General features: G+C 45.4%; 1 protein-coding gene across 2 annotated transcripts in view; it reads right to left on the reverse strand.

The window, feature by feature from the left end:
* Positions 1 to 21,573, reverse strand: part of LOC139674019 (mitogen-activated protein kinase kinase kinase 3-like) — an 80,194-nt gene that overhangs the window by 30,221 nt on the left and 28,400 nt on the right. The window contains exons 3-5 of one of the 2 annotated variants that reach the window (XM_071560099.1): positions 13,646 to 13,755; positions 3,922 to 3,962; positions 2,815 to 2,914 (exon numbers count right to left, since the gene is read on the reverse strand). In XM_071560099.1, coding sequence (XP_071416200.1) covers positions 2,815 to 2,914; positions 3,922 to 3,962; positions 13,646 to 13,755 — 251 coding nt within the window. Of the gene's footprint in view, positions 1 to 2,814; positions 2,915 to 3,921; positions 3,966 to 13,645; positions 13,756 to 21,573 lie in introns of both variants that reach the window. The other variant, XM_071560098.1, reaches the window with a different exon arrangement.

Genomic DNA, 21,573 nt, shown 5'->3' on the forward strand with positions numbered 1-21,573 from the left:
GTTTGTTAAATATCCTTTTATCTCCTCCCCCCTGTCATGGAGCCTCCTGAAAAGTTGCTGAGGGACAGTCTCAGAGGAGACAAGCCAGGGAAAGGCAGAAGGGAACTGGTGACCAAAGTCACATTGCAGGTTGGTTGTGGAGACAAATGACAAGGTAACACTTAGTCACACCTGGAACAGCTGCTTAGCAGTGCATAGAGATGAAATTCAGACAGAGCATTTGCCACAGAAGTCAGCACTGCCAAGTCCACCACTTAACCATGTCCCTGTGTGCCCATCTATATGTCTTTTAAATTCTTCCAGGGATGGTGACTCTACCACTGCCCTGGGCTGCCTGCTCTAGAGCCTGATCACCGTTTCAGTGAAGAAATTGTTCCTAATAACCAATCCAACCAAACCTCCTCTGGTGCAACTTGAGGCTATATCCTCTCATCCTGTGTCTTGGTACCAGGGAGAAAAGACTGACCCCCACCTGGCTACATCCTTCTTTCAGGGAGTTGTAGAGAGCAATAAGGTTCCCCCTGACCCTCCTTTTCTCCAGACTAAACACCCCCCTCCCCCAGCTCCGTTCCCTTCTCTGGACCTGCTCCAGCCCTTCAATGTCTCTCATGTAGTGAGATGTCCCACCAAGAAAGCCAAGCTCATGAAGCTGTGGAAAGCAGCTTATACACACAGCTTCAAGATGCTAAAAGCCAGGTCTGTAAAGGGGCACTGCAATAGCTAAGCTTAGTGCATCCTGCTTTCTGTAGATTTTATAGTCCCAAATTAGATACTCAGGACCTCCATAGCTTGAATGGGAGCATTAGAGTGTTTCAATCCATAACACGGCCAGCTGTCTTAATAAACACCACATCAAGCTGTCCATGGCCAGGCCAGGTTTTGCTGCCCTGTACCTCAGAAAGATGAGCCCAGCCTATGACAGGCAGATATGCCCATGTGGTACACCCATGGCCAGGCCCTGCTCTTATCTACACCAGCCCGAGCCTGCTGATTCCATGGTCCCACCAGGATGTGATTCATGTGTGCCCCTGCTCCACCCAGCTGGCATGCTCATCCCACTGATCTTGGTTTCAGGACTCCTCCTGCACCAGGACAGGGACTGCCAGTCAGTGAGATTTTGTAGGGACTTCTTCACCTCCATGTAATTTTGGTCTGCAAGGTGATACTGCAAGAGAGATGTCTGATGGCAACAAAGAATTAGTGCACAAGTGTCTTTGGCATAAAGGAAGGGTGAAATATTTAACTGTAATGAGTCTGTGGTCAAGCCTCCCCTGAGACTTGCAGTCATAATACCCAAAAACCTTACCCAGGAGACATTAAGAGCCAGATGTTGGTGTGTCACCATGTGGACATGTAGGCTATTTCCCCAAAGACAACTCCTGTCTGTTTATAGTGTTTCCACAATAGCAACCCTGAATTACTACTTAGACATCTTCCCAAAGCTGTAGGTTCTCAGAGGGAGGAATTTTTACATATAGAAAAACAAAGCACTGGAAGTCATCCCCAACCCCCAGGAGTCAGGAGTACCCAAAGGCCTGCTCATGGCCCTGCTATGTGCTGTGCTTATGCCCAGAAAGACAGTCTCCAGCATGGGATAAAATGCATTATTCAAGCTTCTGTTTGCTGTTGTTGGAAAGGAATAGTCTTCCAGTGGAAAGAAACCTGGAATGAAATGAGTCATTCCTGGAGAATTCAATGGCAGGCTTTTCCCGGGAGGGTTGTCAAAGAATGCCCAAGATTAGAAACCTGACTGCATTCAAAGTGAAAACCCAGTGGACACTTTGGTATCATGAGGTACCTCTTATAAAAGAATAGAACTTTTTTTTTGTGGATCAAATCTCTGTTTAAACAGAGGGGAGAATAAAAGAAAAGGAAAAAAGAAAAGAAGAAAACTCTCCTCATGACCTCTCTGTCTATTCATACTTTGATGAAAGGCTGTAGGTCATTTGCAACTAATACTTGAACGAGCAAGTTGTTGGGACAGATCCAAAGGGATTCGTGTTTAATAGCCCACCTCTGTTATTTGGCCCTAATCCAAACCCACCTTGAGAATTCAGTAGCCCCAGATGCCTGCCCAGCTCATGGCAAGATGCCTCACAAGAAAACACTGAGCACACCAAAACAGATGCCAAGGATTTCCCCCTTCTAGGTAACAGCCCTCAGCAGTCCCCTCCTTTCACACATCACACACACTGCTGGGCTCAAAGAAATAGCTGGAAAAACACAGCAGTCTCTTATGAAGTAGGATGGAGGAGAAAGCTGTTCAAGACTTAGAATGGAAGGATCACAGAGGGAGGGTTTCTTGGCTGCTTTGATGTGGCCACAGGACCTGCTGGAGGAACGTTCAGTGATGCCCATTTCCACTGCAGCCTCAACCACATGAGCATACATGGCGTTCTGGGGGTTCGGGTGAAACAAAGTCAGAGTGAGATAAAAGTACACTGTGTGAGCAGCACTGTCCCTCGAGCTCTGGATTTCATGCTCCTGCAACTGCCCCCAAGATGGGAAGGCTTCACATCCCTGTTTGGGTGAGGGGCATCTTTTGTTCTAGGGAAAAGACAATGTTCCAGTGGGACTATTTAACAGGCCTGACTTTGAGAAGGGAAGAGCCTGGCTTGGAGTCTGAGAATCCATCTGAGCTGTGTCCAGACAACAGCTCTTGTATGCCTACTAGCTGGGAACCACAAATTTAGATTGTTTTTCTGCACATCCAAGTACAACACAAAGCAGGGTCTTCAGAGTAAACCACTGCTCAATTGCGAAGCTGGCACCGGGCACCCTAAACCTGCCCCATAGGAGGAGGGAGAGGAGTACCTCATTGTTCACACAGACCAAGTCCATCGTCTGTCCAAAAGCATCCGTGACCTTCTGCACCACTTCTTTGAATTTGACTGGTCTTGGAAACTGGATAATCCTGTACATACAAACAAATACAACAATCTCAATTTAGTAGAAGCATCCTGACACCTGGGATTCCCCTGACAATGCAGAAGAAAGGACCTGTATTCTATCACAAAGCATAAATCCTGCTCCTTGATTTTACACTCATAGAAATGCTGCTTGGCTGCTGTGCCCAAGAGGAAACTTGACCAAGCCAGCAAAAATGAGTACCAAAATTCTAGTGCAGCTCCCCTGCTCCTCCCTCTAATGTGAGGTACAGGTGGAGAAGAAGAAAGTCCAGCAGCCCTTCACTGGAGAAAACCCAGATCAGGCTTTGGTCACTGATTTATCTTCTCCATTTTCAGCAAGGGGCTCTGAATAGGGAGGAGGAATGGAAGTGGGAATGATGCAGTCTGGCATCCTGTGACTGTCCTGTACCATCACATACAGCAGTTCTAAAGGTATGCACAGTAGATACAGTCTATCCCTACAGTAACACTTCTTAAATTTTCTTTGGCTTTAACATGCAACTTGGACCATCAGCCTGTGTCCTGCCCTGTCACAGTCACCAAGCACCAAGGAGAGGTGATTCTGTGAAAATGTCAAGCAGGGAAGGGCGGACAAGCTTTAACTCCCAGCCCTATTTTTATGGGACCCATGCCCAAAATCTGGTTATCTTAAGTAAGTGTCATAGAGTGCTAATCAAAGGACACATTTCTGCAGAGTTACAGCTCTGCTGTGGTTCAGCAGCGATCAAGAAATAAAAAGAGAAAAGGATCCAAGTGTGCACCCTGTGTCCCTGGTAAAAGAGGCATTTAATGACTTTCAGCTTGGAACCACTTCGCCTGCGTGCAAATCCCAGGAGCTACTTGTGGCAAATGGGATAACGAGGCAATGCTCTCGCATATAAAACTGCAGTTGATTTTAGGGGAATGAATCCTGCTGTGAGCTCATCTGCAGCTGGCTGAAGTCAGTGGGATGATGTTGGGTAAAAAATGTGATTTGTCCCCATACATGTAAGGGACTGGATTGGGTACATACCTTTTCTCTCCTTCATATTCAAACTTGATCCTGACATTTCGCTGCTGAAAGAAAAAGCAGAAAATGGTGAGGCCCCAAACTACAGCCCAGACTGACACACAGATCCAAAGCTGACAGGAGTTCTCAAGGAGACGCCCCTAACTCCAGTAGGCATCTCGTGTATTTAGGGCTAAGCTGTCTACTGGACTCACAGACTTTGGGGACACTCCACACTGCTGATAAATGTGCTTGTCAAAACATAAGGTCTCCTGTAAACAAGAAGACACTTATTCACCTGTATAACTGTTATTTTTAATGAAAAGTGGAAAACTGAATGCTCTGAACTCATTGGGGAACAAGGCACCACTATCAAAGAGGCCAACATACCAAGTATGTGGTGCCTGTCCATCTTCAGTTCTTCCCATGGTTTCATCCCAGTACTTTTCCATTAGAAATCCAAAAAGCAAAATTCAGAGGATGTTTACTAGAACACAGGAATATTTGGGGCAAAGAACTAAGAAGTGAAAGCAAGCATCCTATAATGGAAGTGCAGACACAGTCTTGGATTTTAAAAGCCAACCGTGCTGGAATGGTTGTAGGGGTGGCTGTTATTTTGTTAGGACCTACAAAATGCAAAGTGTATCAGGCCCAATACATACACACAGTAAATGCCCACCCTGAACTGACCCATTGCTGACCTCAAGAGAAACCACAAAATTTGCCCAAAAAGAGCCAGTGGAGTCAGAGGCAGACTGGGCACACAGCTGTGCAGGGGTTACTAAAAGCCCCTTCTGCCATGCTCCACTTGTGCATATTTAGCAGCAATTAAGACCACAAGGAGCCTTTTCATTCATTCAGCTTCTCAGACCAATCCTGAGCCAAGCATCCCTCCAGCATCCCTTGGATCATTCCAGGACTTTCCAACCGTCTCCAAAGCAGATCAAAACCCTCTTTACTTCCCAGCTCAGGTTTAGGTACCCCAGTTAACCAGCACTCTGCCCCTGCTAGTGCACACAGGCCTCCTCAAGCAGTAGTTTTCCTCCCATCAAGTAAAAAGTGCTGGGCCACCTCCCTGTGAGGTCCTGCACCGCCGGCATCTCACAGGGATAATACCAGAATGGGTGGGTGACACCCCTTCCTGAGCAAAGGACTTATCTCTGGGCCTGGATTGCCAGTGTGTGAAGGCACACTTTCCATCCCTTCAGAGGGAAAGCAGAGCCACAGTGAAACAGTTTTGTTTCTAATGAGGAAAATGAGCTGGATGGGCGCCCTTTGGTTTATTTTTAAACCAGCAGCTCCTCAAGTTCTGCAAACACCCACTGAAGTTCAGGAAGTAAAGGCTGGAGGTGATTCTGTTGAAAAGCTTAAAAAAACTCCAAACCACTCAGTAGATTCAGGGTAAATATGCTGGATCACCCGAAACGCATCCTTTTTATCTCTGCTCATGACATTTTCTGTGTTTCAGAAGGGCTGGGAAGAACCAGTGCTGGGACAGTCACCAAATGGGGCACTCCAGCAGTGTTACAGGCCTGTGCTAAACACACACTGACATCACCTCAGTGTCGAGAGCCAGTTCTCCAGACCCACAATGTTTGGACAAACTCCAGGTTCCCTTCTAGAACCAGGCCCAACTTGTAAAAACACCAAATTAATTCTAAAACAGTCCAAAATTCAAAAGGAGAAGAGAAAGATGACCATAGCCATCCTAGTGTTGAAGTCCCAGTCATTCTGAAGAGACAAATACAGGTGGGGTTGCCACCTTGGATTATCTCTGTTGGTGAAAGAGAGATATAGGCTCTTTTATGCCAGTTTTTTATTTGTATATGTCTCTCTGAACAGGTTTGGCTGGCTCATCCCTCCTGGATGCTGCAGTAAACTGGCCAGTGTGGGTTCACTGACTGCAACACCATAAAGCCCTTCCCTAAAGAAAGGGAAAAAAAAATCAGGGCAAGGAACTTTCGAGGTTTCGCCTGACAAAGAAGCAGGACGTGGAAAGGGAAAAGCTCACACAGTTCTGGCCTCGCTGCAGGAAACCTTTCAAAACACAGGTTTCACTTTCAGCACAGCCCCAAACATTGCAGTGAGCTGGGACACAGCACACGCTGCCTGGCTGTGCTGAGCAACACAAATCTCACAGACAAATAAGTTTTGAAAAACAGCTTGTGGCTGGAAAATGTCAGAACACTCTTCTAATGCTCCAGAGAGAAAAGAAAATGAAAAAAAAAAAAATGAGCCACGACCCTGCTGCATCCTTTTCTTCTACATTAACAACAAGGCTGATGTGCTGTGGCCCGAAGCCAGCAGGAGGACTCCAGCTGCCCCACTCTGCTCTGCTCCTGAGCTGCTGCAGCAGGGAAATGAAAACCTACTTCATTTCTTAATTAGATCCTTTTTTTTTAATATAAAACAAAGTAAGGTCTTGCCTCCCTCAAAGAAACCAAGACCTGAAGCTCTCAAGCACTTGTAAGATGAATAAATAAATATTTATTATTCTCAGAAGTTGGTTACTGCTTTATTTTTCAGTTTCCCCTTGGCTTGCTCATATTTTTGACCCACGGCTCAAGCTGAATTCATCACTGCTATCAGCAACAAATACTTTTTTCCTCTTTAAAAAAAGAGTGGGCAGTGCCCAAAGTACTAGGAAGTCTCAGGGGATGCAAAGCACTTCCTAAATGCTGGAGCAGGCTGTGATTTTTTACACCCATGGAAATCTGGTTTGGAGCAACTGGTTTAAGATTACACAGGGATTCTGGGGCACTGCCAAGTGCTGGAGTGAAACCTCAAGCGATTCTGCACCCAGTGCTTCAAATGCACAATCAAGGGGAAGGCAGAGCCAGCACCTTCCCTGTAAGGACCTCAACACTGCGTGCAAATGCTGAGGTGGAAGAGGTGTGGGTGGTGGAGGCTGATGGGTTGTACTCACTTTTGCAATTCTGTGAGGAGCGAGGACAACAGTGACTCCTCCTTGCACAATCCAAGTTGTATGATCTCCCCTCCGTGCCACCAGCTGCCACAGGAGGTTAAGGGCAGCCCTGTTCTCCCTCAATCAGGAAGGCATTTGTTGGTGTAGGAGAACAAGCCAAGACATCCAAGAAGGGCTTGAGTTAAATACAGTGGAGCAGAGGGGTAAGGCCAGTCACAGGCACCAGCCTTAAACCCTGGAGCTTTGCCAGAGCATTTCAGCAATGGTTTCATGGAGCGAGGTGAGAGTTGAGGCAGGTAATGGAGCTAGGAAGGGAAACTGAGGAATGAAGGCACAAGGGGCTTTGGCTAAGGGCATGAAGAGAAAGCCCAGCCTAGGGAGGAGAAGGCTCCATGATGACCTTATTGCAGCGTTTCAGTGTATAATGGGAGACTTATAAGATGGAGACTTTACCAGATCCTGTAGTGTATAAAGGGAGATTTATAAGATGGAAACTTTACCAGATCCTGTAGTGTATAAAGGGAGATTTATAAGATGGAGACTTGACCAGATCCTGTAGTGACAGGACAAAGACAACATTTTTAGCTGCAAGAGACTACATTTAGGTTGGATATAAGGAAGAAATTTTCTATGCTGAGGTTGATGAGACACCAGTCCAGGCTGCCCAGAGAAGCTCTGGATGCCTCATCCCTGGAAGTGCTCAAGGCTGGGTTGGATGAGACCTTGAGCACCCTGATCTAGTGAGAGATGTCACTGCCCGCAGCAGACAGGTTGGACCTCAAAGGTCTTTCCAAGCCAAACCATTCTGTGATTCATTCTGCAAAGCAGAAGAATGGTAGAGACAAGCACAAAATTGAGCTGCTTGGTCTCCTGGGTTGTATTTAGTGAGCAGCTTTCCCTCTCCACGTGCATTTCCGTACAACACGGGGCACGGAGGAGCCCACGTCCCGGCTGGCGCCTGCAGACCCTGCTGCGACACAAACAAAACAAGCGACAACCCTGACAGGAAATACCACAGTCATTCCCTCCGTTTCTAGAATAATTTCTTCTCCAAAATACTTGCACCGGCATTTCCTCCAGCCCTGCTAACAAATGGTATTTTACTCTTTCTTGCCATGTGCCTCTGAAAGGAACAAGCAAAACCACCGCGGTGGCCACAAACCCAGCACCATCTTTCCAGGCTTTCCTTGAGGTAATTTTAGCTCCTTCCTCAAAACTTCTAATGCACAAAGAGACAATACCACAACTGCTAAGCTTCAGAGGAATCCCTGATGAGAACTTGAGGGGGGAAAAGCAGCAACTGCTTCTGCCCACTCAGCTGGGGACCATGTACCCCGGCAGGCTCAGCCAGCCCAGCCCCTGGAGTTGGAGCAAGCAGTGCTGTGCACTGGTTTAGATTAAGGAAAACGCTGGAAAAAAATGGAAAAAGTGTTTCCAAGCGAGGTGAATCATGATCTTATACAGAGATCCCTGAAGAGCTGACTGCTGTTTGTAATAAAAGCTCATGTGGAGAGCAGGAAAAACAAGCCATTAGGCCTAAAATGGAAGTGGCTTTGGGGGAACAGAAGATGCTGAGCACCCTTTGCTGCTGAACAACCACGGGGCTGATCAGACTGGGGTATGGGTCCAAGCTAAGCAATGCCTGTGGGGAAGGCTGTCTGATTGCAGAGCAATACCTTCACTGCATCAGTTCCAGGGATGGCAGGCAAGGAGCCAGCAGAGGAGCCAGCCCAGCATCGCCATGCCTGCCCATGTGCCAGCCTGGCACAGGGAGCTGAAACACCTGAAACTGCCACACTGCAAAATCCCAGACCAGCACCAAACTCTAAGACTCCCCCCAAACTCAGCTGCCCTCAGAAAGGGCATTCTGGTGAGACCCCACCTCTGTGGCTTTCTCTAAAGCTGCTCTTGTCAAATCTAACCAGAGAACGACTTTGCCCATGCTGAGACACCACAGGGATGGGGCCTTTGGATCACTTCTTCCACCCAAATCCACAGTTGCCTCACAAACCATCTGGGACAAAGCCTCAGACTTCAGCATTAACCCTTCTGTGGTCAAGAAAGGCAGGAAAAATCATCACAACAGGCATATTATTCCCTTTGGTGCTGATCCAAGAGGGGCTCATTCCAGCCTGGCTCATATCCACCCACCACACCTCAGGCACTTATTTTGCCTCAGTTTCCCCCTGGGTAAGAGAGTGGCAATGAAGGACACCCACTTCTCCACATCAGAGGGTAATCAGAGGGATTATTTTCACTTCTCTCATTTTCTACTCCTTGGATTAGGAAACAGTGAGAAAACCCCACGGAGTTGTGCAGTGCTCTGGTTACTCCTTTGTGCAAAGCCACAAAGTGGTGGGATTTCTCCCCAACTTCTGGCTTTGGCTAAGAGGAATCAGCACCACAGGGCCAGGCTGAGGGGACTCCTGCACCTCCCCGAGGTGCACATTGTTTGCATTAGTGCCGTGCTCGCCCCTGCTTCCAGCAGGGATGTCCATGAGGAGCCAGACAGCTGGAGCGCGTCCCCAAACCGCAATCGGAGATGACTAATGTGCGTCATTAGGAATTATCCACACAGAACCCCCACGCACTCCGGGTTATTCAGCAATCAGACAGAAGGCAGTTTGTCTGGGATTGCCCCCTTCTCCTTTGGGGGGTGGAAAGTACAATATACTCTGGTCCCCCCCAGATCCTGGCAGCTCTTCCTCAGAAAAGGCAAGTACAGCATGTGAGCAAACGATGTCTAGAAGGTTCACTGCTCCCTGTTACAGATGTTCCTGTCTTATACAGCAGCAGAAATCACAGGCTTCAAAATGTTTATCTGAAACCACCCACCTGGCAGGCAATAGCTTTCTTCCAGCTGGATTTCTCATTGGTATTACCCTCTTCGCACCCAAGTCAGACAAGGGAAAGCCTCTTAAATCCCTGGGACTCCACTGCCTTTGCCTGCTCCAGCCAAGGCTTTCCCAGTCAGTGCTGCTCCCTTTTGGTCCCTTCATTCTGCCACCCAGCTGGGGAAATCCCCGTAGATCTCCTCATAGAGACTCCCATCTTCAAAGGGATGTTTATGGACCCTCATCCTACTCCCCAAATGTAAACCAGAGGTGATAAAGCCAAACTCCTTTCAGGCTGCTCAAAGACCCACAGAGAGCCTAGAACATGAGCTGTATTTTATTGGAGTTATGAGCAAACCTTGTCCTGCATCCAACTTGCCAAAGAAAAGAGACTCCAGAGGTAAGTTATTAAAAGAACAGCTTTTAGGTCAGTCTGACATTTGATGTACATGGAAAAATGTTTCTTACAAATATTGGACTTAATTGCCGTGGGAGAACGTGCCATCAAGATTAAAGTGGCAGAGGAGCTGCTGGTTGTCATCAGCTGTGACAGAGGCCATGTCAGCACTGAAAACCAGCTTCACACTGCCAATTGCCAAGTGCTATTTATATAAATTTATGTGCACATAAAGGGATGAAAAATAAATGTCAATATAATTGCTCCTTTCTCCCTCCATGCTTTGGTTTAGAATTCCCTCATTCCTTGGGGTTTCCCTTCTGATCCCACTCATCTTCTTCTTTAGTGGTCACAATGCAGATCTTCATCCTGCTGTTTCCTCCTTCCCCTCTTCAGAGCCATTTCTATAAACAAACTTCTCTGTTCAGTCCAGGAGACAACCTGAAAGGACTCCTTCCAACTATGCCAGAGGATGCAGGAGGAGTAAGGGAGTGAGAAAAGCAGTAACAGAGGAATAAGAGTGCAGAGGTCACACTAGGACTCATGTCAGAATGATCCCTCTGTTCCCAAAGAACAGCTCCACTTCAACTCACATGCCAAAGGAAAAGGGACTCCATGTCTATCCCTCTACCCTGTTTTCTCACAAGGCAGAGGACGCAGGACAACATAGTGACTGACACACCTGAGCAGGACTCAGGAGATTCCAGTTCAGCCATTCCATCTGCTGCCACTGCCAAGGCAATCCAAGACAAGAAAGTCACCCACACCATGCTGTTCTAATTTCCAGCTTGTTCTACCACATCCAGAAACTCAGCCTCAGTCCTAAACTCATTTGTAAGGGAAGCAAACTAAGAAAAAAAAAGATCTGCAACTTGCCAAGGGATATTCATTTCCTAAGATGATCTGACGCAAAATTATTGATATTTTGGGGAAGAGTATTTTGGAGCACACACCACCAGACTGTTTTCTTGTGTGGCCCAGGTCTACCAGGAATAGTCTGGAAGGCTTCAAATTTCAACTTCTGTCAAGAGAGCACTAAGGAACCCCTCCAGGAGACAGGAATGAGATAGCATTTTGGTTGTGTTTCTCTGTGGACCAAACAACTGCTGCAAGCCACAAAGAACTGGCAAGTTAGCCAACACATTCTTGTTCAAAAGTGTTTTTCACTGGAAATTTGGAACACTGACTAAAGGATTCCCATGCCTCAGAAAAGCATTTTTACATAGAAAAAGAAAGATTATTTTTATTAATCTAATAACTGAACTTCCAGACCTAAGTATTTCTGTGTGAGCATGTTCCTGCAGGGCCTCACAACAGGCACCAACAATAAGATGATAAAGAGGAGATTTTAGCACCTAAAATGCCCTGTGCCTCACTCCCTCTCCAAGAAGGGAGACTGTGAAGGGCATCCTTCAGCCCAACCAGCCAACCTGATCACAGGCAAAAAAAAAAAAAAAAAAGGGCGAACACCAAGTACCAAAGGAACAACAAATCACCAGCATGATAGTACTTGCAAAACAATCTCTCCCCCACATCAATTTCTGTCCTAAAAACAAGATTAAAAAAACCCAAACCTACAAGGGACTCAAATGAGCGGATTAAAAGTTTCTGAGCTACAAACAAGAACCAAGTCCCCACTAATTCCACCTACTTTGGCCACTCCCCACCTCCCAGACTAGACTTCCGTCATCCCATGAGCCAGACTTGGTCCAGCCAGTCCAATTTAGTGAAGCAACAATTCAACACACTCCAACGCCCTTCATCTCATGGGGCCCGTCGGTCCGAAGCCTCAGCTCCGGATGCGCGAGCGGAGCACGATGCTGAGTGTCCACGTCTCCTCCATCAGAGAGCTCTGAGTAACCCTGAGCATGCAGCTACAGCTGCTCCACTTATGGATAAAAAGAAAAATCATAAAGGAGGCAATTGTTTTTCCAAGCATCAATGCTCTAATAAGAAGGAAAGTTTGATTCCGAGTATAACAAAATTACACCCAAGTGGCAGCCAACTGTTCTAAAGCTGCTACCAGAGCACGACACAACTCGCTTGGTGATTTATAAATGAAGACAGAGAGTGAGTGGGTTGTGAATATGAACTTCACTGCAAGATGTCAACTTTGTGAAACTTTTGCAGATATTCAGTCAATGAAAAGTGTAATTTTCCTTGGTTTCCCCTAATTATCTGGTCAACTGTGCATCTGCAGCATTTACAGCACAGTTCTCAGTTACAACAGCAGGGATTTTCCCCTCACTGTGCAAAACAAATATGTTACTTAAGAGAAGTCTAAAATGCTTTGCTACCCTGAAAGCAACTTGAGATGGCTCAGTATGGTCCCCACCCATCAACGTGCAGAAAGTGCTGCCCTTGGAGCCATCCACGGCTGTGCTGGGTTTTCTGCTTCGCCTGCAGCTGCAGAGAGCCAGCTCTGAATTTCTCTGGTCAGTCCTGTAAACATCTTGGACTTACTTCAGCACGAGCTGAACACAAATCCAGTGATTCAACTTGGACAGCTGCTACCACCAGGACACTCTTTGAAACAAGACACGCTATGTGCGCACGTGTTTTCGTCTGCATGTGTCTAGGAAGTCTACAGGGATTTGGGAAAGGATTTTTCCTCTCTGCATCCAGAGATCTTTCTTTGCAGCACAAGTGCCATTAAAAAATGCATGACAACAGTAAATGACAATGTTTCTTCCTTGCTAGGAATTCAGCAGTTGCAAAGTTGACTGCAAGTTTATTCTAAGCCACAGCACTAGAAGTGGAATTCCAAGCAGATTTGCTCCCGTGCTTCTCCAGCAGCTTCCCAGCCCTCTTAATTCTTTCTTCTCCCTTTTTTCTTGCTACTTTGACAACTCAATTCTTTCTTCCCCACTTTCATGTTCACATAATATTTATTCCATACACAAACAGGCCATTAAATCCACTTCAGCTATTATATCAATGTCAGCAAATAATTTCTGACATTGCTCGAGGGACGTTTTTGTTCACCAAAACAACTCTGAATGTGCAACAGGGCCAAAATGTTTGGGTTTAGAAGCATAAAGATAAACACCAGTAATTAATAATTAAATCCTTTATATAAGAGTGACATTATTCCTCCCCAAAGAGCCTGGGTGTCTACAGCTCAAAATTGGCAGTCTGTCTTTCAAATATCTGAAGTCAAATGTGCACATAATAAATCCTGTATTTCATCAACGCTGTCAATACAAAACATTCAACTTATCCAAGTCTTAAAGCTGCACAGACTGCAACAAGTTCTATGACTTTAAGTGCTAAAAAACAGAAGTGCCTTGAGGTGAGAATTGAGATTTAAACCAAATTTCAGGCTCTATTGTCATGGGTTTGAATAATTTAGGGCATCACTCTTCTCTGCTCCTCTGTGATATGGAGATGCCTGTAACTTCCTTTCAGCTCTTCAAAAAGACATCCTAAAGGTTATGCCTTGGTAAAATTATGGTATTTTTGATGTACTGAGGTCCTGCAGCACTTTTTAACTTCAGTTCTAACATTTAAACTGTGCTGCCAGCATGGCAAGCACCATGCCCACCTCTCTGGTGTGCTGGAAGTTTGGGGTGTAACCAAGAAAAGCCTTACCTGTTTACTGGAGTGGACACTGTTTTTATTCCTGTTGTTGTCCAGCAGCCCCCCACATTTGCCCAACGCTGCCAAATCCTTCATAATAGAGTTCAGAGCTTCTTCTTCATCTACAAAAGAAGGAGAGACAACTGAAGTGTGGAAAGCAACCTCAACCCTTGAACTACAGAGTCAAAATACAGCACTGCAAATACAAACTCAACCCCAATGGATCAAGAGCCATGATGTCAAGCCTTCTTTTTAAAAGAGGCATTCCAAGGCATTCCAGCCCATGGTGTCTTGGAAATGCAGGTCCCTCTATCACAAGTAAGACAAAACCTCAGATCTTGCAGCTTTTTGGTACCCGAAGGGGGTCTGCAAGAAAACCAGAATCTTGACAAGGGCATGTAGTGAGTGCCAGGACACAAGGGAAGGTCTTTAAACTGACAGGGGGTCAGTTTAGATTAGATATTCAGACCAGATTTTCCACTGTGAGGGTGGGCAGGCCCTGGCACAGGTTGCCCAGAGAAGCTGTGGATGCCTCATCCCTGGAAGTGTCCAAGGCCAGGTTGGATGGAGCAACCTGGGATAGTGAAAGGTGTCCCTGCCTATGGCAGGGAGATTAGAACTGGATGATCTTTAAGGTCCCTTCCAGATCCAGTTTGAGGTGTACAGTGGTGCTTTACATGACAGAAACCTTTCAGGACCCAGAAAGATCACAGCAGCAGATGATGGAGCACAACACATCCTTCATCTGCTCCTTTCCTCCCCCTTCCTTAAGTGTGCTCAAGAACCACAACTGATTTTCAAAACCAGAGGCAGCAAGAAACTATTGGGAGAGAGCAAGGAACTCGTGAGAAGATACCAAGCCAGAGATGCTGGAAAGAATAAACTAGAGATTGAACGTGTCCTTCAATCTCCTCCTTTTCAACACTTTTACATCTATGGCTGTGGCCTCTTAAAACAGCTATAAACTATTATACTGCAAAACACCAACCACAAGCACCAAGAGCCTTGTCAAGGCCCAGGGCAGAGCACACTCCTTAGGAGGTGTGAGAACCCATTTCACACTCAAGACCAACATTAGGCACGTGCAGCTGTTACTGTAAAAATACAAATACAGCTATAAATTTTGTCTAAAAATGAGTGTCCCCAAGGACAGAACCACCCCTAGGCCAAGTCAGCCTGCAGACTTAACTCAAAGTCCACAAATATGTGAAAAATGACAAAAATTATATGAAATCAGGCAGGACTGGACCCAAATACTGAGGATCTTTCCCCGGGGAGGTGTATGGCTTGGATCCTTGTACTCAGACACAATATCATACCCTCCTTCTGCTCCTCCTGCTGGGTTCTATCAAGACTGAAGCTGTGAAATAAAAAAGATGTGAGAAAAAGACTTCTCATGCATGCTGTGCACCCAGAACCACCTCATTAAAGAAACAGGAGGGAAAACTGGGGGAAATGTTTATAATCCAGTGTCACTTTCATTTTGTTGCTCAAAAATTAGCTCCAATGTCTGCAACAGACTATTAGGAAAATGCCTACATTTTTCTGTATGCAATGGTGTATTTAATATATAAACATATATCTATTTATAAATATTAAATATATAATTGATAAAATACTAAAATTCATTTCAAAATACATTAAAATACAATTCCTCTTCCCTTCCACATTTCCCCACTTACTAAAAACACAGGAATGTTTTTCCAAAGGGGTGGCAGGGAGAGCAGCCTGAAATGCTACAGGAAAACACTCCAGTAAAAGGTAATTTTCAGTTCTAGTTCAGAAAAAAACACCCACCAAAAACCCAAAACCACAACAAGAACATCCCCATAGTTTGGGTTTAGGGTATTTTTGTTTTGTTGTTGTTGGTTTGTTTTGGGTTGTTGTTTTTTTAAAGAACCTCTGGGACAAGGACAGTTTCCACACAGATTTTGTGGTAGGAAAATACGCGAGACAAAAAAAGGAAGAAAAAAAATCCTTTTTTTTTTTTTGTGGAAGGGGAAGGGAAAGGGGGGAGGGACAAGCTAAAACAAACCCACAAAAACAAAACCCCTTACGCTGCCCTCCAGGAATTTTCCACCAAAGCTCTAATCTCTGCAGTGCCCCTCACCCCTTTCTGTTTTCCAGCCTGATGACAACAAAAGTTTCCTGAACTCCCTGACACAAAACACAATCCATAAGGTCATGGGCAAACAGAGCTTCAGCAGGCATAGACAGAGCCACGCTTTGCTACCAAAACCATCTGATTCACCACCACTCTCCCACCTCCAAAGCTCCCTGGCCATGCCTGGCAGCATCTTCCAAGGGATCCACCTCTGGTTAACCCACCAGTGCCCTGCAAGGATAGTCCTGAACTTGTCTCAGGGAGGGACAGCAAGATTTGCTGGAGATCAATAGCAGTAATAATAAAAAATAATAATGAACCCACAAAAAAAGACAGAGTAATTTCAAAGTTTACTGGAATGGCTGTAAGCTGCACTCTCCATCCATCGCAAGAGAAAGACTTGTCGGCCTCCAAGAGCTGCCCAAGCTTCCCACAGACCACTTGTGACAAGTTGTTTACTGGATGGCAAAGCAAGGAAGGCCAATTTCCCTTGGACTTCTGTCTTCTCCTTAAACACAAGGAGTTTCCAATGTCTAGGAAAGGTTCAGTTTACCTGACACATCCCTCAAAGGAGTAAGTGAGTCTTCCTCCCCTACCACCCATCATTTTTGTCATTACTTTTTGCAAGACAATCATCTGAGTTCATCCAGCACAGGTTTATAAATTCCTGGTGCTGCAAGCCCAAATGCATGATTATGAAAGTCACATTTCTTAGAAGTCAGGCTACAGATCTCTGCCAGAAGAGACCTTTTGCATCTCTCCCAACATAGCAAAGCAAGGGCAATCCACTCCTTTGCAGTAACTCCTTAAATTGAGCTGATCTTCAGAAATACCCAACCATCCACTTAAGCAGCCAAGAACCAGTGGTGTGTAACTGGGCTCCAGCTGTTCTGAATCAGTTATTGAAGAACAGAAAGAAAACGACAGAGAAGCTGTTTCTTGGATTTGACTGTCAACTCAGCATCTTTGTTCCTCCATCAACTAAAAAGCCAATGCAAGAGAACATTCTGAAAACTATGTGAGGATTTTTAGTTATAAAACATGAGTGTTACTGTAAAAAAATCCCCAAAATACACATCCATGCCATCACTGCTATAAAATAAGGTAAGAAAACTTCTCCCTATCTGAGCAGCAAAGGTTGTTTTCTGCTGCTGGACTGTGAAAGAACATGACTTAAGAAAAAGCAGAAATACACTATTTCCTTGAACTAACGTATTTATTTGTGCTTAACTACTTTTCAACTATTTTTAACAGTGTGTTTTTAGTCCAAGAGAGCTGCAGTTTCACAGAGATGATGACCCAAAGCCTCAACTTTTCAAAACAAAAACCCCCATGCCATGGTCTGAAGCAACTTCTGAGCAGGAGCACAATTTGCATCATCGGTTGCAAAACCAACACTTCCCAGTCCTCTCCATGACAGCTTTGCACAGGGACTGATGCCTTCCAGACTAAGCCTCTTGCCCATTCTAATTACTGCTCTTGGGGTCTCCAAGCTGACTCCCAAGAAGGGTGGAGAACTTTGTTTCATGGAAATAAGCAGACAGCTCAGCCAGTTCAGTCAAAATTCAAACAAGCACTGGAGCTAACTGGATAATTAAATCCAAATGCCACTTGCAAGCCTTTCCAGCAAAAGGGGCGTCACAGGCTGCTTGTTCTTCATTTGGCTTGGTCTGAGGGAGGAGAGGGTGCAGGGTAGACAGCTCTCCCAGGGACAAAATGCCAATCATTGGGAATGCCATGCCCAAGGGACAAACAAGATCAGGTTCTCCTGATCCAGCCCTGGCAGGACAGAAGTTTTCTCCAGCCATGTGAGAAGGCAGCATTGAGACTGCACAGCAAACATCTTCCCATGGCTCCAGAACAAAACAGCTGTGAATTGTGCACCACCAATAAGTATCCCCAGAGCTTGGATGGACTTGGAAAGTCATGGAAATGGTTGTGCAACGTGAGCAGGTTCTTGCACCCGAACAACCTTCTGGCTCAGCTTCGCTTTTGCAGCATTTTGTACAAATTTACTTAAGGTACTGTAGGTTGACAGGATGAATTGTACAGTGATGCCTGCTCTCTCCCCAGCACACATAGAAACAGGATTATTTCTACCATGGGAGGCCAGGACAAAAAAAAATCTGATTACAGAAACAGCAAAAATGAAACATAAAAATAACTTGTACTTAGTGCTGTCCCTCTGTCTCCAGTGTCTCTTCTTCCATCTTCAGTTCTGTCTTTATTTTCAGCTATTTCACTTAGTAGGAAACTCATTTATTTCTTCCCTACTTCCCACCAAAATCCTAATTTTGTGCTTTTTAAATCAACTTCCTGAGACAAAGCTTGTTTGACCAGCCCATCCAACTATGAACCACTTCCAAACAAAAATAGTAGATGTCTCAAAAATATTAATTTCCCAGAGGTTTGGAGGCAGGGGGAAATATTGACAGTCACATTTAAGAGAGGAACACACAGAAGTAATAAGCCAAGAGCACTCCCAGGAAGCAAGGACCAGTGGAGCTACAGTGGATATGGGAAGGCTTGGGTTTATTTTTTATTCAAGTACACTCATCCATTTTGGCAGGAACTTACATGAAACCAGAATACCTCCTTCTCTCTCATCAAGTTTTTAGTCCTGCAAGATGTTAAGACTTACAAGTCCCAGGCACTGCCAATGGGAATGTGGAGCATTTGGCACTTGGGAAAAATCAGCTAGGGAGTGAAATCAGAAAGCCAGAAGATGACACATCTCCCTGCCCTTCAGATCCACGTTTCCGGTGCTGCTACGTGGCTTTGGTTCCTGCCTGCGTGAGGGAGAGAGGAACCTGGAGTTTCAGTCTTAGTACAGCCAGTTCACTGCTCATCGAGGAGGAAAAAATAAAAAACCCACAAGGGAGAAATACAAAGCCTGAAGGTCAACATGGACCACCCAAAACAATTTCAGAGTCAGGAGAGAAAGCAAATGAAGAAGGGACAAAGGAATAACTTAGCTGTGCTCAGATGGTCTAGACAGTGCTGTTATTGTTGGCTTCACTAATAGGTCATTACTAAGAGGCAGCTTACGGTAGTTCCATGAAGCTGCTTCCACCAACACTGCAAAAAAACAGGCACCAGCTGGATGAAGCCCACAGAGGGAATCCTATAAAACATGGTGAGTTCTGATCTCGGCCTCTCACACACCCCAGGCAGAGTTGGGGCTTGGAAGAGTCAGGGAAAAGTCCTGGGCATTGCAGAAGGGAAGAATATTGTCCTGTGAGTCATTCCTGAGCAAGGTTGGAGCATGTGGCCTTGGGGCTGTACGTTGTCACACACACACTTCCACGTGGATCCAGGGAAAAACCACAGATGTGACCACTGAAGATCCCACTGTGCTTTTCACAACTCTGGTGCTGATAGTCCAGCTGAGCCTTCATGCCTGGGTAAACTCCAGCAGCTACTCCATCTCCAGCATCCACCTCTCCAGGAGATGAAAACACTGGGGATACCCCCCAGGCAGAGGGAAGCGTTCTGTGAGGGCTGAGAGGGGATGAAGAAAGGATGGGGAGCCCTATAGAAGAACTGCCACCTTCAGTAAAAGCTCTTTCAAAAGGTGAGACTTTGAACATACAGTTGCAAAAATACTGACATGTAATAAAACACAGTGAGAAGAAATATGGAACCACGTGGTGATGACACTGACAATCCTGGCTTTGGTTTGCAGAGACATCAGCTTTCCATTTCCTCTGATTTTTGGAAACACATGATTTTCATATCAACTGGTATACAATATTTATCATTTACCAAAGACAACTGAAAGACAAGATTCACTCCCTCAGCATCACTCAGTACCTGAAAAGAGCAGCCCCTGTCCTGATGGACTTTCAGCTACACTGTTGGATGGAAAGAGATGAGCTGTTTTTTATGTCTAATTTGAAGGACAGGAATCTGAGACAGACAAAAATAAAAAGCCTTGCTGAAGACTACATAAGTCTGCAGCCAGAGCTAAATACATTAACAGAGCTTAAATTCAGAAAGGACTTAACCTGATCTGGCCTTCCTGGCTGTATACAAGGGCCACAGAAATTCATTTAGCAGCCTCTACATCCCTATCTTGACCTGGAATCACACAAACAGCCCCTTTCAAAAAGTCTTAGTCTAAAGAGCTCATGCACTTAATCCAATAACCTCTTTGCAACTAATATCTCAATTCCAGTTTGAGCATAGTTCGCTTGGTATGCCAATCATTAGATCTTGATATCCCTGTACCTTACAGACCCCTCTATTAATAGACACTCCCCATCTCCTGCAAGTATTCCCAGACTGCAATCTCACGCCCTTTTAACCCTTCTTCATTTAACTAAATGGAAATAAAAAGCTTCTGACACTAGAGCAATCCTTCACTCATTTCTTCAGCTCTTTCCAGGTGTACTTATTTATTTATTTATTTTATGAAGACAAGAGGGACCATCAGAGAAGCATGTAATGCTCAGTGGCCAAGGCACCTTCTCATGTGAGCATGAGGTAACAGCAAACTTGGTCAACATGTGCCAGTGAAGGTTCCCATCTGCCAGACCAAGAGCCACCTGAATTCCCACAGAAGGTCAATGTCAGACCAGTCCTGGATTTGCTTTCCTAATCCAGAGAACAGGACAACACTCACCCATGTGAAAGCAGGTGTCAAAGAACTAGCTTCTGAAGATAAATATTGTTCTTTCTCCAACACCCAGAGGGAAGAAAGGCTTGGAGATGAAGAGAAACACCTCACTTGGAGTTTCCTCAACACTGTCAAGAGGCACATACTGCCACCAGGATTCAGCCAATGCACAAGATACCAGGGGCAGAGGTACCAATGCATCATGGACTTGAAGATCTTAATGGCCTTTTCCAAATGAAATGATTCTGACTCTAAACACAAGAGACCAATTAGTAAGTGAACACCACCACAATGACTATCCCAGTCAATACTAAGAGACCACTGAGGTAGAAGCTCAAGAGCCTGACTTAGACAGTGACAAAAAGCCCTAAGCAAGCAAAGAAGGGACCCAGACACTGTGACAGGCAGGTAAAAATACTGCTTTGGAACTTAACACTCCTAGAAGGGCTGTCTGTGAATGAGCTGTGGCAAAACAGAACTGCTGCCTGCCTCCATCTGGTGAGAGATGCAGATAAACCTCCATGTAAATTCAACCCACATGCACAAAGCATTTTGCCACTGTCTGGAACCATGTCCAGAATCTGATAAAGAGAAGAATTATCCAATTACCCTCCCCCAGTCCAGATTGCAGTGCAGCAGACACACCAGTGGAGCACGTTCCCTTTGCAAGTCAGCAAAGGCTCAGCAGCAGCTGGATCCTGCTGCCGCTCTCCCTCCTGCAACCCCACCCAAGGGATGCCAAGGTCACCCCTGTGCAGGACTCAAGGGCAGGGCACAGCCCAGCAGGTCAAACAGCGCAATTATACAGGAGGAAGTGAGGAAAGACCCTCCTGATATGCATGATTTCTTGGCAGGAGTTTGCTCACTGACATCTTTAAGCTTGGGACACACAAACTCACATAGAAAACTAATGCTGTGAGATGCTGGGGGTTCTGGAAAGCACATTCCTCCTTATCAAAGAACTGTGATGCTGAAGGGTGCATCATAGGAGATTATTAACACTTTACCTGACAAATTGCTGGTAACTCTTGCTCTTCATAAGTTACATCAGTTTGGATTTTAATTTAGCTTTTACAGCACAATTAGTAACTGCTTTGTGAAAAGAAATGAAACCAAACCCATCAGAGGCTTTTGACAGCTACAGATGTCCATCATGCCAAATGCCCAACAGAACATCTGTGGGTTACACTGTCTCACAGACTCTTTTCTCAGGGGTAA

This window comes from Pithys albifrons, chromosome 7, assembly GCF_047495875.1.
Source record: "Pithys albifrons albifrons isolate INPA30051 chromosome 7, PitAlb_v1, whole genome shotgun sequence".
NCBI lineage: Eukaryota > Metazoa > Chordata > Aves > Passeriformes > Thamnophilidae > Pithys > Pithys albifrons.